Here is a 17,376-nt window from a genome sequence, read left to right on the forward strand (position 1 = left end):
CTCAAAAATCTAATCTTAGTCAATTCTTTCAGCTTAAAGCTTCTGAAATGAGAATGCTCTTTCCAAATCAACTTCGAACTTCCCGAAATTCAATTTCGACCATGCGTACAAGTCATAATACCTGAAGTGGAGCTGCTCATAGCCTCAAAATTTTGCATGACGCGCTAGAGCTCAAAACGACCGATCGGGCCATTACAAAAATACTGGAGAAAATACTTCCAGGTGTTATATCTCTAGTAGAATATACAGGAGACAAAATTTTAAAGTCTTTAACTCTAACAGATTATTCTAGATATAACTTCTCCATTGTTTTACAGTTCTTCATTATAATATACTAGCTTATAGCGCTTCATAAGTAGCATTTCCAGCATAATATACAGTAACCAAACAAAATAAGAACTGCAACTAATTATACTAGAATATCATCAACAAAAATTATGTAATCCAACTTAATATGCATAAAATCACACCATAAAAAATATAAACTCCAATCCACATTATACATAAAAATATAAAGACACACACACATGCTAAAAATAAATATATATTCTAGTATATTAATTTACATTTCAATCCAAAATATCTTTTAAATTACAACAAGAAACAAAAACTATCAATTGGTCTTTGTGTTGCGCCTTTTTGAAACGCAAGGTTTGTCCAATCTTCTAGTGGCCTCATCTTCACTAACGAGATATTCCAGCTGCTTCTTCTTACCATAATAGTATAATAATGCTCCATATCTGGTTCGAAGACGTGTAGGATCAAAGATGTTCTTGTCAACAGGTATCTTCTTGCCTTCAATGAAATACTCCGCAAATGCAGAACAATATATACCACAATCACTACATACAAAACACATTTTAAGAAAGAATAAGATAAACAATAAAGGAGTAAAAACTAAAGAATATGATATAAAAATACATCGCAACTTACGTTTTTTCCTGTTGAGGCAAGTTATCCACTGATGTAAGAGCAAATGGTTCAGATAGATCCTTTTTTCCCAAGTAATGTGATATATTCGTTGCAATGTCACTTCTTTGCTGATAAAATGTAGTAGTGTTGAGCAACAATGGTATCATTACAGCAAATGAGTGCAATGCTTTATGAATTACAACATCATGTCCTGGGGATCTCATTGAGTCATATATGTATATGCAGCAATCATGCAAAGATAGAACGCCCAACACCCAATGCCATGCATATTTTACATTGATTGGCATAAGAACATAATCAACGAAAACCCAAGGGGTGTTACAAAGAATGTAAAACCCAAGCACATACTCTCTTAATTTCTTTATCATATCAAATATCTGATTTTTTGCATTCATGCTATCCTTGATTGATTTATTGTACACCTCTTCAATGATAGAACTGAAATAGTTGTCGGTGGTTGTCATCCTTATGTTTCCATATTTTGCTTTCTTCCGAAGGTAATAGAATATAACATCAATATGCTACAAAAATAAAACAGACATCAATCGAATATAAACTCACATACCGATACTAAAACAAAACAAAAAAAATAATGTATGTTTACATACCATGTCATTAATACCTATACCAGCATAATGAAGTTCAAAAAACCATGTCCTCTCAGCTATAGATGCAATTCCAAGATCAAACTGTTCCTCCAATATATCATCCTTCTTTTCGCACACCTTATTTCTAAAAAGATTTAATAAATATATAAAAATAATAGTCCAAACTATCATTACACAGAAAATACAATCAAAACATAAAGCAATCTCAAAAAATTACCTGCGAGTTCGAATTGACTTTGTCTGAACAAACTTACTAAACTCATCAATAATTGATACAGGAATTTCTTCTGTAATTGACGTTTTAAAAGGATGATCCCCTTTCACAATAGCACGAGGTACAACAGGTTTTCTCATTCTTGTTGCATCTTCTTCACTAGAGACGTCGAAAACCTCATAAGCTTGGACACCTTCACAACTTGACTGAATAGGCAAGGAAGAAGTTGCAGCATCTTCAGGTATAGAGCATTTTGGAATATTTGACATTACAGGAGCAACACCAATAGAAGTTAAATTATGAATCTGAGAGTCGGTCATCTCAACCTCAACATTGAATTATAGAGATGTCATGATTAAAGCCCTAAGCCTTGACAAATAATACTACACAGATTAGAGATGTCATTATTATACCAACACAAAGCTGGTTTAACAATCAAGAAAGAGTAAAGTAATTAACCTTAAAATTTCTGTTGTTTGTGTGTAAACTCACCTAGACAACACAAATGATCGGCACATTTCTCTAGAATTACTCAGAACAATTTTTTGAATAAATGCTTATGCACCACACCATGAAAAAGACAGATGATATGACTTTCTTCCCAAAAAATTTGAATCTTTGGCATAATTCTCTTTACACTTCTTCCAACTTCCATTCTTTGCTTAGCCTAAGGAATTATTTGCGAAAATGGTCTTTCCCTTTTCCATATAATAGAAATGTACAACAACAACAATAATCCAGTGTAATTCCACAAGTGGGGTCTGATGAGGGTAGAGTATACGCAGCTACCTTTAAGAAGATAGAGAGGCTATTTCCGAAAGACCTTCGGCTCGGGAGGGGAAAAGGGGAGGGACAATAACAAACAAACCGATCTGACCGAAGCGAAAATACAAAAATAACAATAGGTAATGCAATCAGAAAACCGAAACAAAGACAACAACAAGTAGCAACGGAAGTCTAGGGGTACGAAAAACACCCAAGTGGTGAATAAAAGCTATTGTTACAAACAAGGACGACACTCGGCTACCTAATAGAAAAGTAATTTTAATTATAAGGCACCAAGAAAATGTATGGCAACTATTAACTAAGCATCACAAACACCATAAAATCTAGCCAAAATCTTATTCGACTACTAGTTCCAATCAAAGACCCCATGAACTTTGAGAAGTTCACTCTGTCTTTTACACTACCTTTTGGTAAACCCATCTCACACGGTAATTTGACATCTTTAGAAAACCAGCGCTATTGACTACATCTGTACTTTGTGCTAATCGCCTACATCAATAAAATCTCTTATTTGTATCTGAATATCGATAACCATTTCTAATGCAGAAATGTCTATTAAAAAATGACTAGTCCTTGAATATTAGCTTGATAACTTCGCCTGCGGGACAAAGTGAAATCTCCTTTCCCATTTTTTCCATCCCACAAGAAGTCTCTCATTAACTTTCAAACTTACCCACTGAAAATGGAATTGCAATTTTATAACATGATTATTTTATAAGGTAATGTAAGAACTTATAGCATGATTCTTCCCCTTTTTGACAAGTATCGTCATCCATCCCTCCAATCTTCTCTCAAATCTATAAACCACTGGTTGCCAAAGTTCACCATATTTGAACTTTTCACCTAGGATATCAATATCTCCAATCTATGTCTGACTTAGAGTACAACAATAACAACAACCCAGTATAATCCTACAAGTGGGGTCTGGGGAGTGTAGATCGTACGCAACCCTTACCCCTACCCTGGGGGTAGAGAGGTTGTTTTCGATAGACCCTCGACAGAAGAAGATGAAATGAGACAATAGAATCGTAACAACAACATACGCCAAAAAAATAGTACCAGCGAGCTAAGCATCGGAAAAACGAATGGAAAAGGCAATATCAATAATTAGTAAAGTGGCAAGGTACTAGGAAACCAGAGCAGAAAAATAGTACGAACACAACCTGTCCACTAACAAATGGCTGACTTAGAGTAATCAAATCAAATCAACATAAATCATGTGCATCAATCAACAGTTTTGACTTAATAATACTGTTAAAAAATCAGTGATTTGTTTGGAAAGAGCTCAAACCTGGAGCTCCTCACGATAGTAGAGCTTAGACACCTTGGCTAACCTTTCTAGCTCATCAGCATGAACCCCAGAGAGTAGAAAATTTGGACATTTTCTTGGAATGATGCTTTCGTTCTGCACTCCCGCAGCTTGTGTGGTTGGCTTTGCAGCATGAGTCAAGGAAGTTGTGTTGTCATGACATAACTGGTCACCTCCACTGGATTCTTCACAATGGCTATCAGCAACCTTGGGAGATTCAAGCTGATCACTGGAGTAATTCATGTCGTTAATTTCAAGATGCTTTGTGCCAAGACTATTTGGAGATTGGCTGGCTGCAAATGTACTAAGAATTTTCTTAGAATAACATCAACATACGTGAAAATATTACTGCATACAATCAGAGATGCAATAGATCTGTTAAAAAGAATTTAGTTTTATTACCAAGAGTGGTTTCAGTGCCATTGACTTTTGCACCAACTGATTGCTGAAGCACTACACTGTTAATTCTGTGGTGTCCTTCGGATATCTTCATCATGCTTTCTTCCTCAGAGTTATTGGAAACAACTCTATTAGTTAGCACCCTCACATTTGTTAGATTTGTTGTACTGTTAGAAGTTCTTGATGATGTTGTTAGATCAATATTTTCAGGATAGATATTTACTGTATTTCCACTTTTCAGTAATCTGTTTAATGGGTTAAACCACTGTATTGCTACTGCTTCAATATCAGATAAAGGTTTCACACTATGGCATATCTCAAAAGAGTTGAGTCCATCATCTGAAGGAACAGGTATAATTTCAACAGATAATTTCTCTCCCAGTTTTTGTCCAGAAGCAAGCTTGAAACTTCGAAATTGTCGCTTCATCGAGGCCAATAGCATATTCAATATGGTTTGTGGACTCCTGCAATCTGACTTGTTATCTTGGGGTAAAAAGAACTCCAATAGGTATAAATAGTCCCCCGTGTAGGAACTCTGCAAACATATAGCAAACGAGCTATGTAATCCAACTCTGTGTGCCACATGTGCCAAGGGGTACTCAGTCATGCTTAACTGTGTGATGTCACTGCAAAAGCATGAACTACGGGTTAAAAAGGCCTTACCAACAACCCCCTGACTCTTCCCTAAGTGAAACATATCACAAGCAGCTCTGAACTCATAGCCTGCTGACGTACATATGCAAAATTGTTCCTCTGTGGTCGTGAATCTTTCAACATTGCTTCTGTCAAGGATAGGTAGCCATGTCTGAGCTAGAGGTAATTGATGTGTTCTGCATATAAAACTCAACTGCTCCTCAATTTCTTTCAGGGCACGTGCTAGCCCTTTAATACCCTGCTAAAAACAGACAGTTGATACAGGAGCAAAGAGATACATTTAGTCTACGATGTTTTTTCCTAGCTTTGGGTATTCAGGCAGATAGCATCTTCATGAACATACCTTCTTGTCGGGGTGGCCATACATGTTTGATGATCTCAAGTCCACCTTCTGTTAAGAACAAGATGCCATGCTCAGAGAAATTGAAAGAGGTTATAAGGATTGAACGAACATATGCCAAACAAAGCTCTAAAGACCGAAGAAAGGGAAGTTCTTTTTAATTTTCTTTTCTCTTCGTCCTTAGAGGTTCTATTCCCAGTTCCACTTCCTACGGTAGAGTGAGGAAAACTAACAGTTGGGCTAAAGGATGGATGTCAATCGATCATCTGAAATAAATACCAAACTGCTTTTAACTTTGTCTTATACCTTGAAACAAATGAAACCTACTTCTTACAGATTTTCTCTTCTACTTCTTATTTAGAGGGAAGTTACAGGCCTGATTGATGGATAAGGTTTCAATCACATGTTTCCCACAGCTAGAAATCATGAAAAAATGTTAAATCACCTCACGACAAATGAAAACTGATACACAATGGTATAGTTGAGGTGCGTATAAACTAGCACGGACACCACTGCTATAAAAAACAACAAGGAAAAGGAAAGGTATCTGCATATTCAGTCATGCACAGGAGGTGTTACAGACCTAATTAAATTAATAAATGTATTTCCTCTCTAACAATATTTACCACATTAAAATCAAGCAAAGTTTCTCTCTCTAGAGGTACAACCTTTCCTTTCTCTACAGTAATTCTAACTCAGACAAGCTAGAAGAGAAAAGAGAGAGGAAAGCCATACCTTAAGCATTTCATAGACCATTTGAACAAGGTCTTGAGAGAAGCTTCCCTTCTTATCCCCTATGATCTCAAGTACTCCAGCGCATTCATTACTAAGCGGCACAAAAACCGGTACAGCCAAATAGTTCCCTAAACCAGCAGTAAAAGCCGAGCTATGCTGAGGAAAATCAGCAGCAGAATAGCGCGAAATATCCGGACTCATTTCAGGCAAACCATGTTTGAACACGCGTCCGGTAGGGCCAAGTTGATTCTCATTCTCAGTTACAATAGAAATTCTAAATTTCAGACACTCTGACCTATAAAAACAAAGTCCTTCATGGAGTTTCGTAAGACCAAACGGTAGGTCACAAGTTGTTAGAAAAAACTGATCTTTAGTAGTCACAGGTGCCCAAAATTGAACCAACCAGCATCCGAAGTTGTCAGAAATGTAGGCATTCTTGAGAGCAGATGCGATTTTCTCCTTAATAGTATCATGATAGATAGTAGTATCAGCAGCTGTAAAAAGGTTGTTCATGATATTAGTCACTTGACCCGTTCAGAAAGATAGATATGTTGCAATCATATCATATTGAAAAACTGGTTAAGTTTCTCAATTGAAACTCCTTGGATGTTCAACATTTAAAAGCGGAAGCAGTTACATAAGCTCAAAGAAATCACGACCCCTTTCTCATTCCGAATCATTTAAAAGTCATTCATCTTATCTGAATAACCAAATATAATCATTATAGAATCCTGGAGAATATAAATTAGTAAGAGATAATGTATGAAACAAATAAGCAACTCCACCAATTTTGCACTCGTTAGACGCATAAAAGAACCAAAAGTAGAACTTTAACATGATTGCATAGATTATAGGATTAATAAACACAAGCTCAAGTTAACAATTAAGAATACTCATGGAGTGCTCTGAAAACAACATGAATGAGAGTCCCAAGTTTGCTACTACCTTCTGCTTCAGAGAATTTTCGCACGTAAAAACATGAATACCTTATAATTATATGTAAAATGTTAAAAAAACAACAACATGAATGAGAGTTATAGTATTTAAAAATAAATGTTTTAAAGTTTTGTAGTATCACTGCTCTAATTTTTAGACCACCAAGACTTATTTAAAATTTAATAATGACATGAATCGATCGTCATAAATTGTGAAAGCTTGGATAGTTGGAGTATACCAAGTCCTTGGCAGCAGTTAACGTTCCAACAATTCGATGAAGAAAAGTACCAAAAAAGTAGCTCCGAGCTAGAGCTTTGATTGATTATCAGTCTATTTTCTTATTCTGATAACATTAAAGTTTAAAACTTTTTGAGTTTTGAGAGAGTACCATAACATATACATGAATTACTAGTTTTTACACTCGACATACTAAACCATGTGTCCCAAAAGGTTTGTCACTTTTCTAGTTTCTACCCTCGTGATTTAAACTAAGTGAACTTTGATTAACCTCAAAAAGTTTAACCTTTCACCATCTGACATGAATGAATTCAGATAGTCCAATTTTTTCCCGAAAATCAATAAGCAAAAAAAGTGAATGAGTGTCACTACTTCTATGCATTGACCAAACACAAGAATCTAGCAAGGCAGCCCAGCACACTAAACTCCCGCTATGCGCGGGGTTCGGCGAAAGGCCGGACCATAAGGGTCTATCGTATGCAGTCTTACCCTATGTTTCTACAAAAGGCTGTTTCCACGGCTCGAACCCGTAACCTCCTGGTCACATGGAAGCAACTTTAGTAGTTACGCCAAGGCTCCGATCTAGCAAGGGGTAAAAACTAAAAGAAAGGACAAAAAGAGAGAACCCTATAAGGCTTCATTCTCCAAACAAGTGAGTTGAGTATCATATAATCTGGAGATTATATATAGTGTAAATACCAATCCAATTGGACATAAAGGGGAAAAGGCACTTACTGCTGGGGAAGACAGAAGGAAACTCGTTGTTGTGTTGGCTCCAAAATACCCAGAGGTCATTCTTAGTGTTAGGCTCAGTGTATTGCAGGGGACATGGCATGTAACTCAATGCTTCGGATACACTACCACATATTCTGAATGCTTCATTTCTTCCTGCCATTTTCACTGTAGCCCAACTATTTAACACTAAGCTTTAATTTGAGATGAAATTCAAAATCAAATAGATGATTAACAGTAGATCCCCTTACTGTATTCAAAATCAAATAGATGATTAACACCAACATAAGGATGGAGCAATTGTGCAAAACAAAAGAATGAAAGAAGGAAGGAGCAGAGGATATTCTTTGCCTTTACACAGTAAAGGGAAAACGAGATTTTTATAGGTGTTGGCAAAACAATAGTCAAAAAAATGTATTCTCCCTCCGTTTTAATTCACATGAATCAATTTGACGGAAGCAAGTGTATACCTTGTATCACTGTGTTCAAACTCTTAAAACTTACGTAAATAATATTGAAAAAATATATTTGAGTTATAAATTAAATCTAAGAAAATAAATCGTAAATTTATGAAAATGGTAAATATTAAATTGTTGGTCCTATTTAGCTAATTCACTAAAGGAAGGAATCATGTCTTATAGAATTATCCAATGTTTATGGTTTGTAAATATTAAGAAAATGTGAAAAAGCAAATCAAACTAAAAATACATTGGTACTTCAACCAACGACACCTAAGAAAATAATAAACTAAATGTAAGCATTTTTTGAAAATTTATTTGGAGTTATAATATAAAATTAAAGTTATAGCTAGACATCTTTGAATTTAGAATATATTATGAATGATAGATGTTATTTTACTTGATATTTAATTGGATCGATATGCAACAACCATAATAAAATAAAGTTTGCTCATATGATTTCTAATTAAAATATTGTTACTCATTAAGTGTGCATATGTTATTAAGTTGTACTAATTATAGACGTCTTTATTTACAACTAACTTTTAAATAATTAAAAAGTACAAAAAAATTGATAGCTTTTAAGCTATCGATCACATGAATAGAATAATAATATTAGTTTGTTGATGAAGAATCTAAACTCTAATAATATTAGTTTTAGAAAAAAGATTTTAAAATGTGAGAACTTAATTGAAAAAAAGAGAGGATAAAATCAAATTAGGTAAAAACCAAAACCAAACTGATGAAGAAACACCAAAACCAAACTCATTACGGCATTTAAGATTGTTTTGAAACAAAATACCACGAAATATAATTTGTAAGAAGTCTTGTTATTTTACATGATCAAGTAAGGAAAGAATTTATATAATGTTATATTTTAATTGATTTAGAAATCCTATTAGGATTTTCTATATGGTTTAAACAAGAAAATATTTAATAAGTAAAAGTTTTAGTTGATTTCAAAGTCTTAAATATTAGGAAAATAATTGAATGACTATTTTGTCTAATATAAACTCTATTTTATAAGGGTAAAAAATGCGAACAACATTTCGCTAAGGGTATTCGTGCTTTTAATATAATATAAATAGATTATATACAAAAGATATATAAATTTTATACACTTTTTTTATTATCGAATATAAATAAAATCATATTTGTCCATTTTAATTATAGTTAAATTAAATTAGACAAAGAACGAAAGTGAGTTAGTGGAATGTGGGCCCAACTGGCAAGGTTAAATAAACAAAAAAAAAAAAAAATTGGACTGTGCTTTATCCATTTATGTAAAACAAACCTTTTGGTTCTTTTCACCTAAAACAACTCTTCCAACACTTCTTACATTAACGTAAACAACCTTTTGGTCTTTTTGGCCTAAAACAACCGTTTCAACACTCCTTATCTCAAAATTTTCAACATTTGGTCAATGTGAACATTTGGAAAGAGAGACCGGTTTGGCCTGCAACCAACAACAACATCAACCTCAAAAAGAAAGAAAAAAAAAGTCATTTGATTTCAAGAATGGAGAGTGTGTTCAGTGAACAAGCCTGGTCCCGCCAACCCAATGGTCTATGGGTTTTTTGGAGTGAACGTGATGATGCAGAGCAGCTTCAGAATCACTTCTCCTTCAGTAAGAACTTACTATATTTGATTTTCTCATAAATTGTAGGGAAGAAGAATTTTTGGTTTTTGGTGGGGTTGAAATTATTTTGATCTTTATACATGGGATGAGAGTCAGCTAAGTATTTTCTGAGATACACTGCCAAATTCAGCTTCATTACTTCAAAATTTTGTTCTTTTTTAATACTTTTGGGATATTCTAGCAGTTTGTATCTATTCTAATAAGGGGAGTCTTAGCGTAATTGGTAAAATTAATGCCATGTGACCACGATGTCATAGGTTCGAGCCGCGTAAACAATCTCTCACACAAATGCAGGGTAAGGTTGCGTACAGTAGACCCTTATGGTCCGATCCTGGATCGTGCCTATAGTGTGAGCTTAGTGCACCTATTTTTTTTGTTTCTTCTTTGTGAAATTCTAGCAATTTGTTTCCATTTTGAGAATCATTGTTGCAATTCAGTTACATACTTTAGGTACAAGATATTCACCACCATGGTTGCCATTGAATTTTGTGCTTGCCACACCTTAGAAGAAGAACTTCTCATTCACTTGAAAATTTATCCTGGATATAAAGGTCTTAACTTTGAATCCTCAACCTATTCTTTATAGTACTGATAACCATTTATCTTGTCGTTTTGAATCGGTGCTAAAGTTGGCAAACCTATATGTTTGGTATGCTAAGGAGAAAATGCCAACCTTTTGTCAAAGTAATTTTGTTTCTGCATGTTACTGTCACTTCTCCGCAAACACTTAATTTTTTTCGATCGTTTTCTTTTCTTTATTACCAATGGCAATGGGCCAAAATTCATTACAATTTATAGTACTGGCTCTGATTGTCATGTATGAGTGAAAGATTGAGGCAGACGTAAAATTTATAGTACTGGCTCTGAGATTATCATTAGTAGTACTGTATCGCGGATTTGAATTCAAGAAAATTCCTTAAATTAGATAAAGGTAACTTAATTGCTTTGGCCAATCAGTAAAATTGTTGCTACAAGCCTTTTACAAAACCTGGGAGTAATATTCTTTGTACTAATACAATATTTGTGTATGCCACAGCTACAGATGTTGTTACTAAACGCATGGTAATCAAGGAAAGAGTTAAGATTGCACTACAACATGTAGAGAAATTATCCTGCAATTATCTTATTCAGTACTGGGCTAGTATTGTAATTGATGGCCAGACTTTCCTAACAACTTCAGATCAGCCTTTTGGTCTTACCAGACTTGAATACGGACTATGTTCGTACAGGAAAAAGTGCCTGAGCCATGCAATTCCTGTTGAGCTGAAGAACAGTACCCAATGTGAAAATGACCTTGGTCCCCCCGGACGTGTGTTCAAACATAGGTTGCCTGAACTATGTACAGACGTGAAGAATTACAGCCAACAAGAGTTCCCTTTACGGGATGATGCTGTAGCCTGGAGCATACAATGGTGCTATACTGTCCCTGTTTTTGATCCATCTCGAGACACCTTTGTCGGGGTACTTGAGTTGGTCACCAGTCACCAAACAAATGAATGGATATTTGGAAACTCTGTCTTGCCCATTTTCAAGATGCTCCAGGTTTTTACGCATACCTTCAGCTTTTTCCAACCTTAAATGTTGAACCTCTAGCTCATCTTGTTTGGCATCCATGATCCCTTTTAATGCACTGTTTTCCTTTCACCCTTTCTGAATAGAAAAAGAAGAGGCGCCAAGAAAAGAGGAAATTAAAACTGTACACTGTATTATTCAACCGCTGTTTATTCTTTTCCACTTTTGACTTCATTTTTTAGGTGGTGGATCTTAAATCTCCAGATTCATATTGTCCGCTTGATTTGAAAGTAAGTTGTCCAGTAGATCAAGCTCTTTTCCAGTAATGTCTCCCTTCGGACCATATTCATTTCCTTTGGCTCTTTTTGTTTAAGCTTCAGTGATATCTCTATCTTGAATTCATATTAACAAAAACAGTCTCAAGGCAGGTTTTGGATGACCGGCAATGTGCTCTTGGTGGATTATACAAGGCAATCGAAGTGGTATGTCAAAAACATCAATTTCTCTTTGCTCAGATTTGGGTCAGTGTTGCTGATTCATGGTGCACTGGAAAAGTTATCACTGTTAGACAACGACACATTGCAATCAACGATAACCAAAACTTAAGTTTATTCAAATATGCAAGTGGTCTTCAGTACATATTAGAAGGATACGGTGTTGTTGGCAGGGCTTTCTCATCAAAATCTTCATGCTTTTGCCGAGATGTAACACGGTTGAGCATAATGGAATACCCCTTGGTAACTTGTGCTCGCGAAGCTGGTTTAACTGGTTGTTTTGCAATCTGTTTAAGTGCTCCGGGCAATGATGACAATGTTTTCATACTAGAGTTCTTCTTGCCCCCAAATGAGCTTCTGCGTAGGAATCTACAAGACTTCCTGAAGTTAGTTTTGGGCACGGTGAAACAACAGTTGCAACACGTTAAGGTTGCAGTCGGACATGATTTTGGAGAGATGTTACCTGTTGAAGTCATCAAGATTTCTTCTGACGATGAACTTGATTCTTTTGATATCTGTCAAACTACTAAAGAACTGCAGAATGCTGAGCCATTGCCAAATGGAGGAGAGTTGATGTTGCTTGACACACCAAATCAGCAGTCTTTTTCTTCCGAAACAAATCAGCAACTGAGTTTGGATATTGATGAGATAAATGCTGAAAGGGATAGCATAGCTGTAAGTGAAGAACAGTGCAATTCCGCTGGATCTTCAACTAGCGCTAAAACCTCACAAAACAAAGAAAGAAAACTGCAGCTGGACTTATCAACACGACAGGCAAAGCAGGGAGCAAATGCTGGGAACAAAAGAAAAAAGGGTAAACGGATATTTACCTCTGAGTCAGAGATTCAGAAAGAAAGAGAGAGGATAGAACAGGACCATAACATCAACCTCAAAAAAATTGAAGACCGTTCGTCAATGACTCAAGATGCCGCTGCCAATGATTTGGGAGGTATCATAAACTCTTTCCAAAACTCTTCTGCTTGTATCTTTCTTCTTTCTTTAAGAACAGTACGCATGAAGCAAATGATCCATATAAATGATACTAACTACTTGGACTAAGGTTTAGTTATTGTTGTTATATTTATATAAGGTCCTCAGTCCTCACAACCCAAACTCTAAGCGTGAGTCAGCTTGCCCGCCCACAATATATCCACATCCATTAATCTGTCTCATAGCGCTAGTATGGACCAAGGACATAACAATTGAGGATCCAACACTTAATGTAGTTCCAAGTCCATCATATTCTAGAGTCATTACAACTGTCTAGCTTAGTTCTTGCTGAGGACAAAAAAGGAAAGCATATCTAAGCATAGAACAATAAGTGGGGCTCACCAATGAAACACTCCGTCTCTACTTCAGCACCTATACAACTCATTACAATATCAAGTTCACAACATGTTCCAAGTCATTATTAAGATATGCTCGAGGGGCCCGAGTATTACACCATGTTTGCGAAGAGTCCTTTTAATCTAGTTAGAAGCTCCTATGTCATTTCAAGGTAAAGTGTAAGATCTAAAGAGATTCTAGATTAGAGTACCCGAAATTTGTCTTAAAAAGTAAATTGTTCACCAGTAATTGGAATGAAATGGACCCAAATTGAGTGAATGGATACGGAGGATTCACCTAGCGGTCTCTAACTAGCTAGTATTGGGACGTAGTTGATCGATTGAATAATTGATATGATTTCTTTATCTTCTCCTTTCCTTTAGTCCAAATCATATGTGTGTATTGTAGTTTAAGATTCACTGAAGACATTTTTGTACCTGGGATTATTCTAATGCAGTTGGCAAATCAACACTGAAGCGTATATGTAGATTATACGGTATAACTAGATGGCCACCCAAGAATAAGGAGAAGAAAACAAAATGCTCCCACTCTCGTAAAATGAAATCAATCCTCCCTGCTGAGGAAGATGTCAATGCTAGAACAAAATTCCAGCAATCTTCTGATTCCCCTAACAAGGAAGACACAATTAATGGAGCTAAAGTTGGAGCACATGTTACAGAAATCCTAGATGGTACAGCTGTGATTACAAAGGTAAATTATGGAGATAGGATGCTAAAATTGAAGCTAACTAGTTCTTCTAAGATGAAGGATTTAGAAGAGGAAGTGGTAAAGAGGGTCGAGTCATCGATCGAAAGTTTTGATTTCACGTATGTAGATAAAGAGGGTGATACGATATTGATAAAATGTGATGAGGATTTGACGGAATGTTTTCTGCATTCTAGATCTTCAGAAAGCGCGACTGTTAAGATGTCCATCACCCCAAAGTCTTAAATTATGCAAGTCTTTCTTTCTTTCTTTCTAGTATATGTAGTTGGTTATCTTTTGAATACTTTTCTCTCAAAATGAAGTTGGTAGTTCTTTTCTATGTTGCGCGGACCCTCCATAATATTGTCGAACCTGCATCGGACCCTCCAAAAATGCACTACTTTTGGAAGATCCGATACTTTTGGATATTTCGCTCTCTTTAAGGATTTAATCTCATTCTATCCTCTCCACCTTTTGAATGAGAATGACCACCTCCTTGTGCAATATTTTGTAATGAAACTTTTTAATACAAAAAAGGAAGTGTTATTGTTTTTTTTTTTTTTTTAAAGAGTTCTTCTAAATCCATAACTCATAAAATTGAAATTCTGACTTAGTCTCTGACGGTAACAATTGCACTCATATTTGTACTATACCATACCTACCTTATCTACATCTACATCATCATCATATTATACTAAAAGTGGGAAGCAAAAAGTGTCAAACTTGAATTACTAAAATGCCCACATAAAATAAAATTAATGAGCTATTTTGCCCTTGAAAACTAAATAGCTATTCTGCATAATAAAAATACAAAAATGTAAATTGATGTTAACTATTCTGGTTTTTGGAATTCACATATTTTAATGTAGCAATTAAAAGTACCATTTCAAAGCATGAAGTACAAGGGAATCGAAGGGGTAGAGGCAAATGCCTTATCATACTATCTTAAGAATTTGAACAGATACACGCAAAGTTCAAAGAACCTGAAGGTCCTAAACCTAACAGCAAATGAAGAGACAAAATTAGTTTTTTATGTAGGTACATTATAATTTTATCTCTTTTATGTTGATTAAATTTATAAAATGATTGTTTTTGAATTAAATTTGTTGTTCACAACTCATACATCTCTGTCGCTAACAAACAGCTAGGATATAGTACAAAGTTACTCGGTGAACTTCAATAATATTTGAAGTAGTTCAATCTGGCACATGTGGACTTCTATGAAGTATTATGATTTCTTCTTTACCAAGTTAACAATATTAAAAAATTATATTCATGAACTTGAATTTTTTTCTTTAATTTCATTTTATAACTCAGATATATTTTTAAATAATACTAATGTAATTTTGAAAAAGAATATTATACTAATTGATATAGGACTCACGCGCAATGCGCGTATCCAGAAACTTGTATGTATAAAAGACGCCACAAGCATTTTATATAGTAGTGAAAATTAGTGTGACTTGGATTAAAAAAAGCGGAAAATTTATAAATAGCTATTTTTACGCCTGGTCAATCATATTTAGCCACATAATCAAAAGTCAACCTTATTTAGCCAGTAATTTTGTACGGAAAAGTATTATTGACTAAATTACCCCTACTCTATTTATAAATTTATGCAACACGATCTCACACTCTGTTTGAGCAGAATCTTGCGTCGTAATCTACATATTGAAGTAAGCTCCCAATTATTCTTCTGATTCTTCGAATTTTCTGGTTTTATCTCAACGCTTTAATCTGTGCTAATCTCGAATTTTCTCAATGCGTTAATATGTGCTTAACTGTATAATATATCTTCTTATTTGTAATTCAGATCGTAACTAATAAAATCTGCATTGTTCTGATATTATTATAAATTTTATATGAAAAATGTTTATTCTGTGCTTAATTGTGTGTGTATATATATATATATATATATATATATATATATATATATATATATATATATATATATGTGTGTGTGTGTGTGTGTGTGTGTGTGTGTGTAACGAGCGTAAAGTAATTTATGTTGTTCTTTAAAAAATACACAGTAAAAGTTATAGCAAATGAATTAATTGCAGAACAAAACATCTAGTATAATATACTGGACCTTTCTGAATAGATATACTAAACTTTTAAGATTCACCTACTATTCTGAATAAAAAAATGGAATTTTGTTATTAGATATGTCAAAACTACACAGTCTCCAGCATATAGTATTGGAGGTATCTTTGATTCAAACTACTACAAAAAATTATGCATAGATTATACTGGAAGTATGTGTGATTACACATCTAAAAATTTTAAGGTTCGACTAATGCTAAATGTTATAGTACTTGAGGTATCTTTAATTCAAAACCACAAAAATAACATAAAACCGTGCAGAACAAAACGCCAGTATAATATGTTGGACTTTTCTTAATTAATATCTAAAACTTAGAAACTTCTAGGTGATTATATTGGAAGTATCTGTGATTCAAATAAGAAGAGCACATCTAACTTTCCGGTTGGTAGTGGAAATTTTGATATCGGGGTCGGAATGGAATTTCGAAAGTTGGAATAGATCTGTTGTGTCATTTGTGATGTGGGTGCAAAATTTCAGATCATTCGGAGGTGGCTTGGTAGACTTTTTGATCATTTGCGGACTTTGGAAGTTTTGGAATCCTTAGGATTGAATCCGAGGGCGATTTGGTGTTTCGACGTTGTTTTGAGTGTTCAGAAGATTGATATTGGTTTGAATAGTGATATATGACTTGCTTGTACTTTTGGTTGCGGTCCCGGGGGCCTCGGGATGATTTCGGATGGTTAATGGAAAGTTTGGAAATTAGTTTGAGCAGCTGAAACTGCTGAGATTTTGTCATAATCACACCTGCAGTTAGGGGACTGCAAGTGTGATGACCGCAGAAACGAGATCGAGCCGCAGATGCGGCCACAGGTGAAGATGGCAGAAGCCACAGATGCGGAGAGTGGAGCGCACCTGCGAAGGCACAGGTGCGGATATTTGAGCACAAGTGCGAGTTTGGGCGGATAAGTGGTTTTTGCAGGTACGCACCTGGGACCGTAGATACGGGTCCGCAGGTGCAACTAATTGACCGCAGATGCGGTATCGCTGGGCAGAACATATAAATAGATGCTTTCGCAAATTTTTGCTAAGTTTCTCCATTTTTGAAGAAGGGAAGAGAGATATGGCAGTGGTTTTTCAAGAAAATCGAAGGGTTTCAGTTGGGTAAGCTTCTTAAGCCTTATTACTTGTGTTTATGGCCATTTTCCATTGTTTAATCATGGTATTAGTGAAAAATTAAGGAAGAAAGTTGGGAGATTAGGGCTTGGAATTCGAGACTTTGATTAGGGATTTGAGGGGTCATTTGTGGTCGGATTTT

At 35.1% G+C, this 17,376-nt stretch overlaps 2 protein-coding genes across 6 annotated transcripts; one reads left to right on the top strand and one right to left on the bottom strand.

Annotated features, from left to right (window-relative positions):
• Positions 1–478: 478 nt before the first annotated feature.
• On the bottom strand, positions 479–8,307 carry LOC107777439 (uncharacterized). 4 transcript variants are annotated; one of them, XM_075237507.1, is made up of 10 exons: positions 8,120–8,307; positions 7,887–8,051; positions 5,979–6,472; positions 5,247–5,294; positions 4,253–5,144; positions 3,833–4,143; positions 1,759–1,961; positions 1,542–1,665; positions 934–1,454; positions 479–842 (listed from the first exon to the last, which is right to left on the bottom strand). In XM_075237507.1, exons 2-10 carry the CDS (start codon positions 8,044–8,046, stop codon positions 614–616), a joined length of 2,982 nt encoding a protein of 993 aa, XP_075093608.1. In that variant the 5' UTR covers positions 8,047–8,051; positions 8,120–8,307; the 3' UTR covers positions 479–613. The 4 variants fall into 4 exon arrangements, with proteins under 4 accessions (XP_075093608.1, XP_075093610.1, XP_075093609.1 ...); XM_075237509.1 differs by having other exon boundaries at positions 4,253–5,141; positions 8,120–8,306; XM_075237508.1 differs by lacking the exon at positions 8,120–8,307 and having other exon boundaries at positions 4,253–5,141; positions 7,887–8,113.
• A 1,382-nt stretch (positions 8,308–9,689) lies between these two features.
• LOC107777432 (protein NLP6-like) lies at positions 9,690–14,355 on the top strand. 2 transcript variants are annotated; one of them, XM_075237505.1, is made up of 5 exons: positions 9,690–9,968; positions 11,017–11,522; positions 11,735–11,782; positions 11,921–12,935; positions 13,770–14,355. In XM_075237505.1, the coding sequence occupies exons 1-5, from the start codon at positions 9,860–9,862 to the stop codon at positions 14,261–14,263; spliced, it is 2,172 nt and encodes a 723-aa protein (XP_075093606.1). In that variant the 5' UTR covers positions 9,690–9,859; the 3' UTR covers positions 14,264–14,355. The 2 variants fall into 2 exon arrangements, with proteins under 2 accessions (XP_075093606.1, XP_075093607.1); XM_075237506.1 differs by lacking the exon at positions 11,735–11,782 and having other exon boundaries at positions 9,740–9,968.
• The last annotated feature ends 3,021 nt before the right edge of the window (positions 14,356–17,376 follow it).

This window comes from Nicotiana tabacum, chromosome 18 (assembly GCF_000715075.1).
Source record: "Nicotiana tabacum cultivar K326 chromosome 18, ASM71507v2, whole genome shotgun sequence".
NCBI lineage: Eukaryota > Viridiplantae > Streptophyta > Magnoliopsida > Solanales > Solanaceae > Nicotiana > Nicotiana tabacum.

What these genes read in the sequence shown, in the direction of transcription:
- LOC107777439 (XM_075237507.1), bottom strand. Translation starts at nt 8,046, where the DNA reads ATGGCAGGAAGAAATGAAGCATTCAGAATATGTGGTAGTGTATCCGAA. An exon ending in TCCTTCTGTCTTCCCCAGCA is followed by an intron (nt 6,473 to 7,886) that starts GTAAGTGCCTTT and finishes ACCTTTTTACAG; the next exon opens with CTGCTGATACTACTATCTAT. An exon ending in ATGGCCACCCCGACAAGAAG is followed by an intron (nt 5,145 to 5,246) that starts GTATGTTCATGA and finishes GTCTGTTTTTAG; the next exon opens with CAGGGTATTAAAGGGCTAGC.
- LOC107777432 (XM_075237505.1), top strand. Translation starts at nt 9,860, where the DNA reads ATGGAGAGTGTGTTCAGTGAACAAGCCTGGTCCCGCCAACCCAATGGT. An exon ending in ATTGTCCGCTTGATTTGAAA is followed by an intron (nt 11,783 to 11,920) that starts GTAAGTTGTCCA and finishes GTCTCAAGGCAG; the next exon opens with GTTTTGGATGACCGGCAATG. An exon ending in CGCTGCCAATGATTTGGGAG is followed by an intron (nt 12,936 to 13,769) that starts GTATCATAAACT and finishes ATTCTAATGCAG; the next exon opens with TTGGCAAATCAACACTGAAG.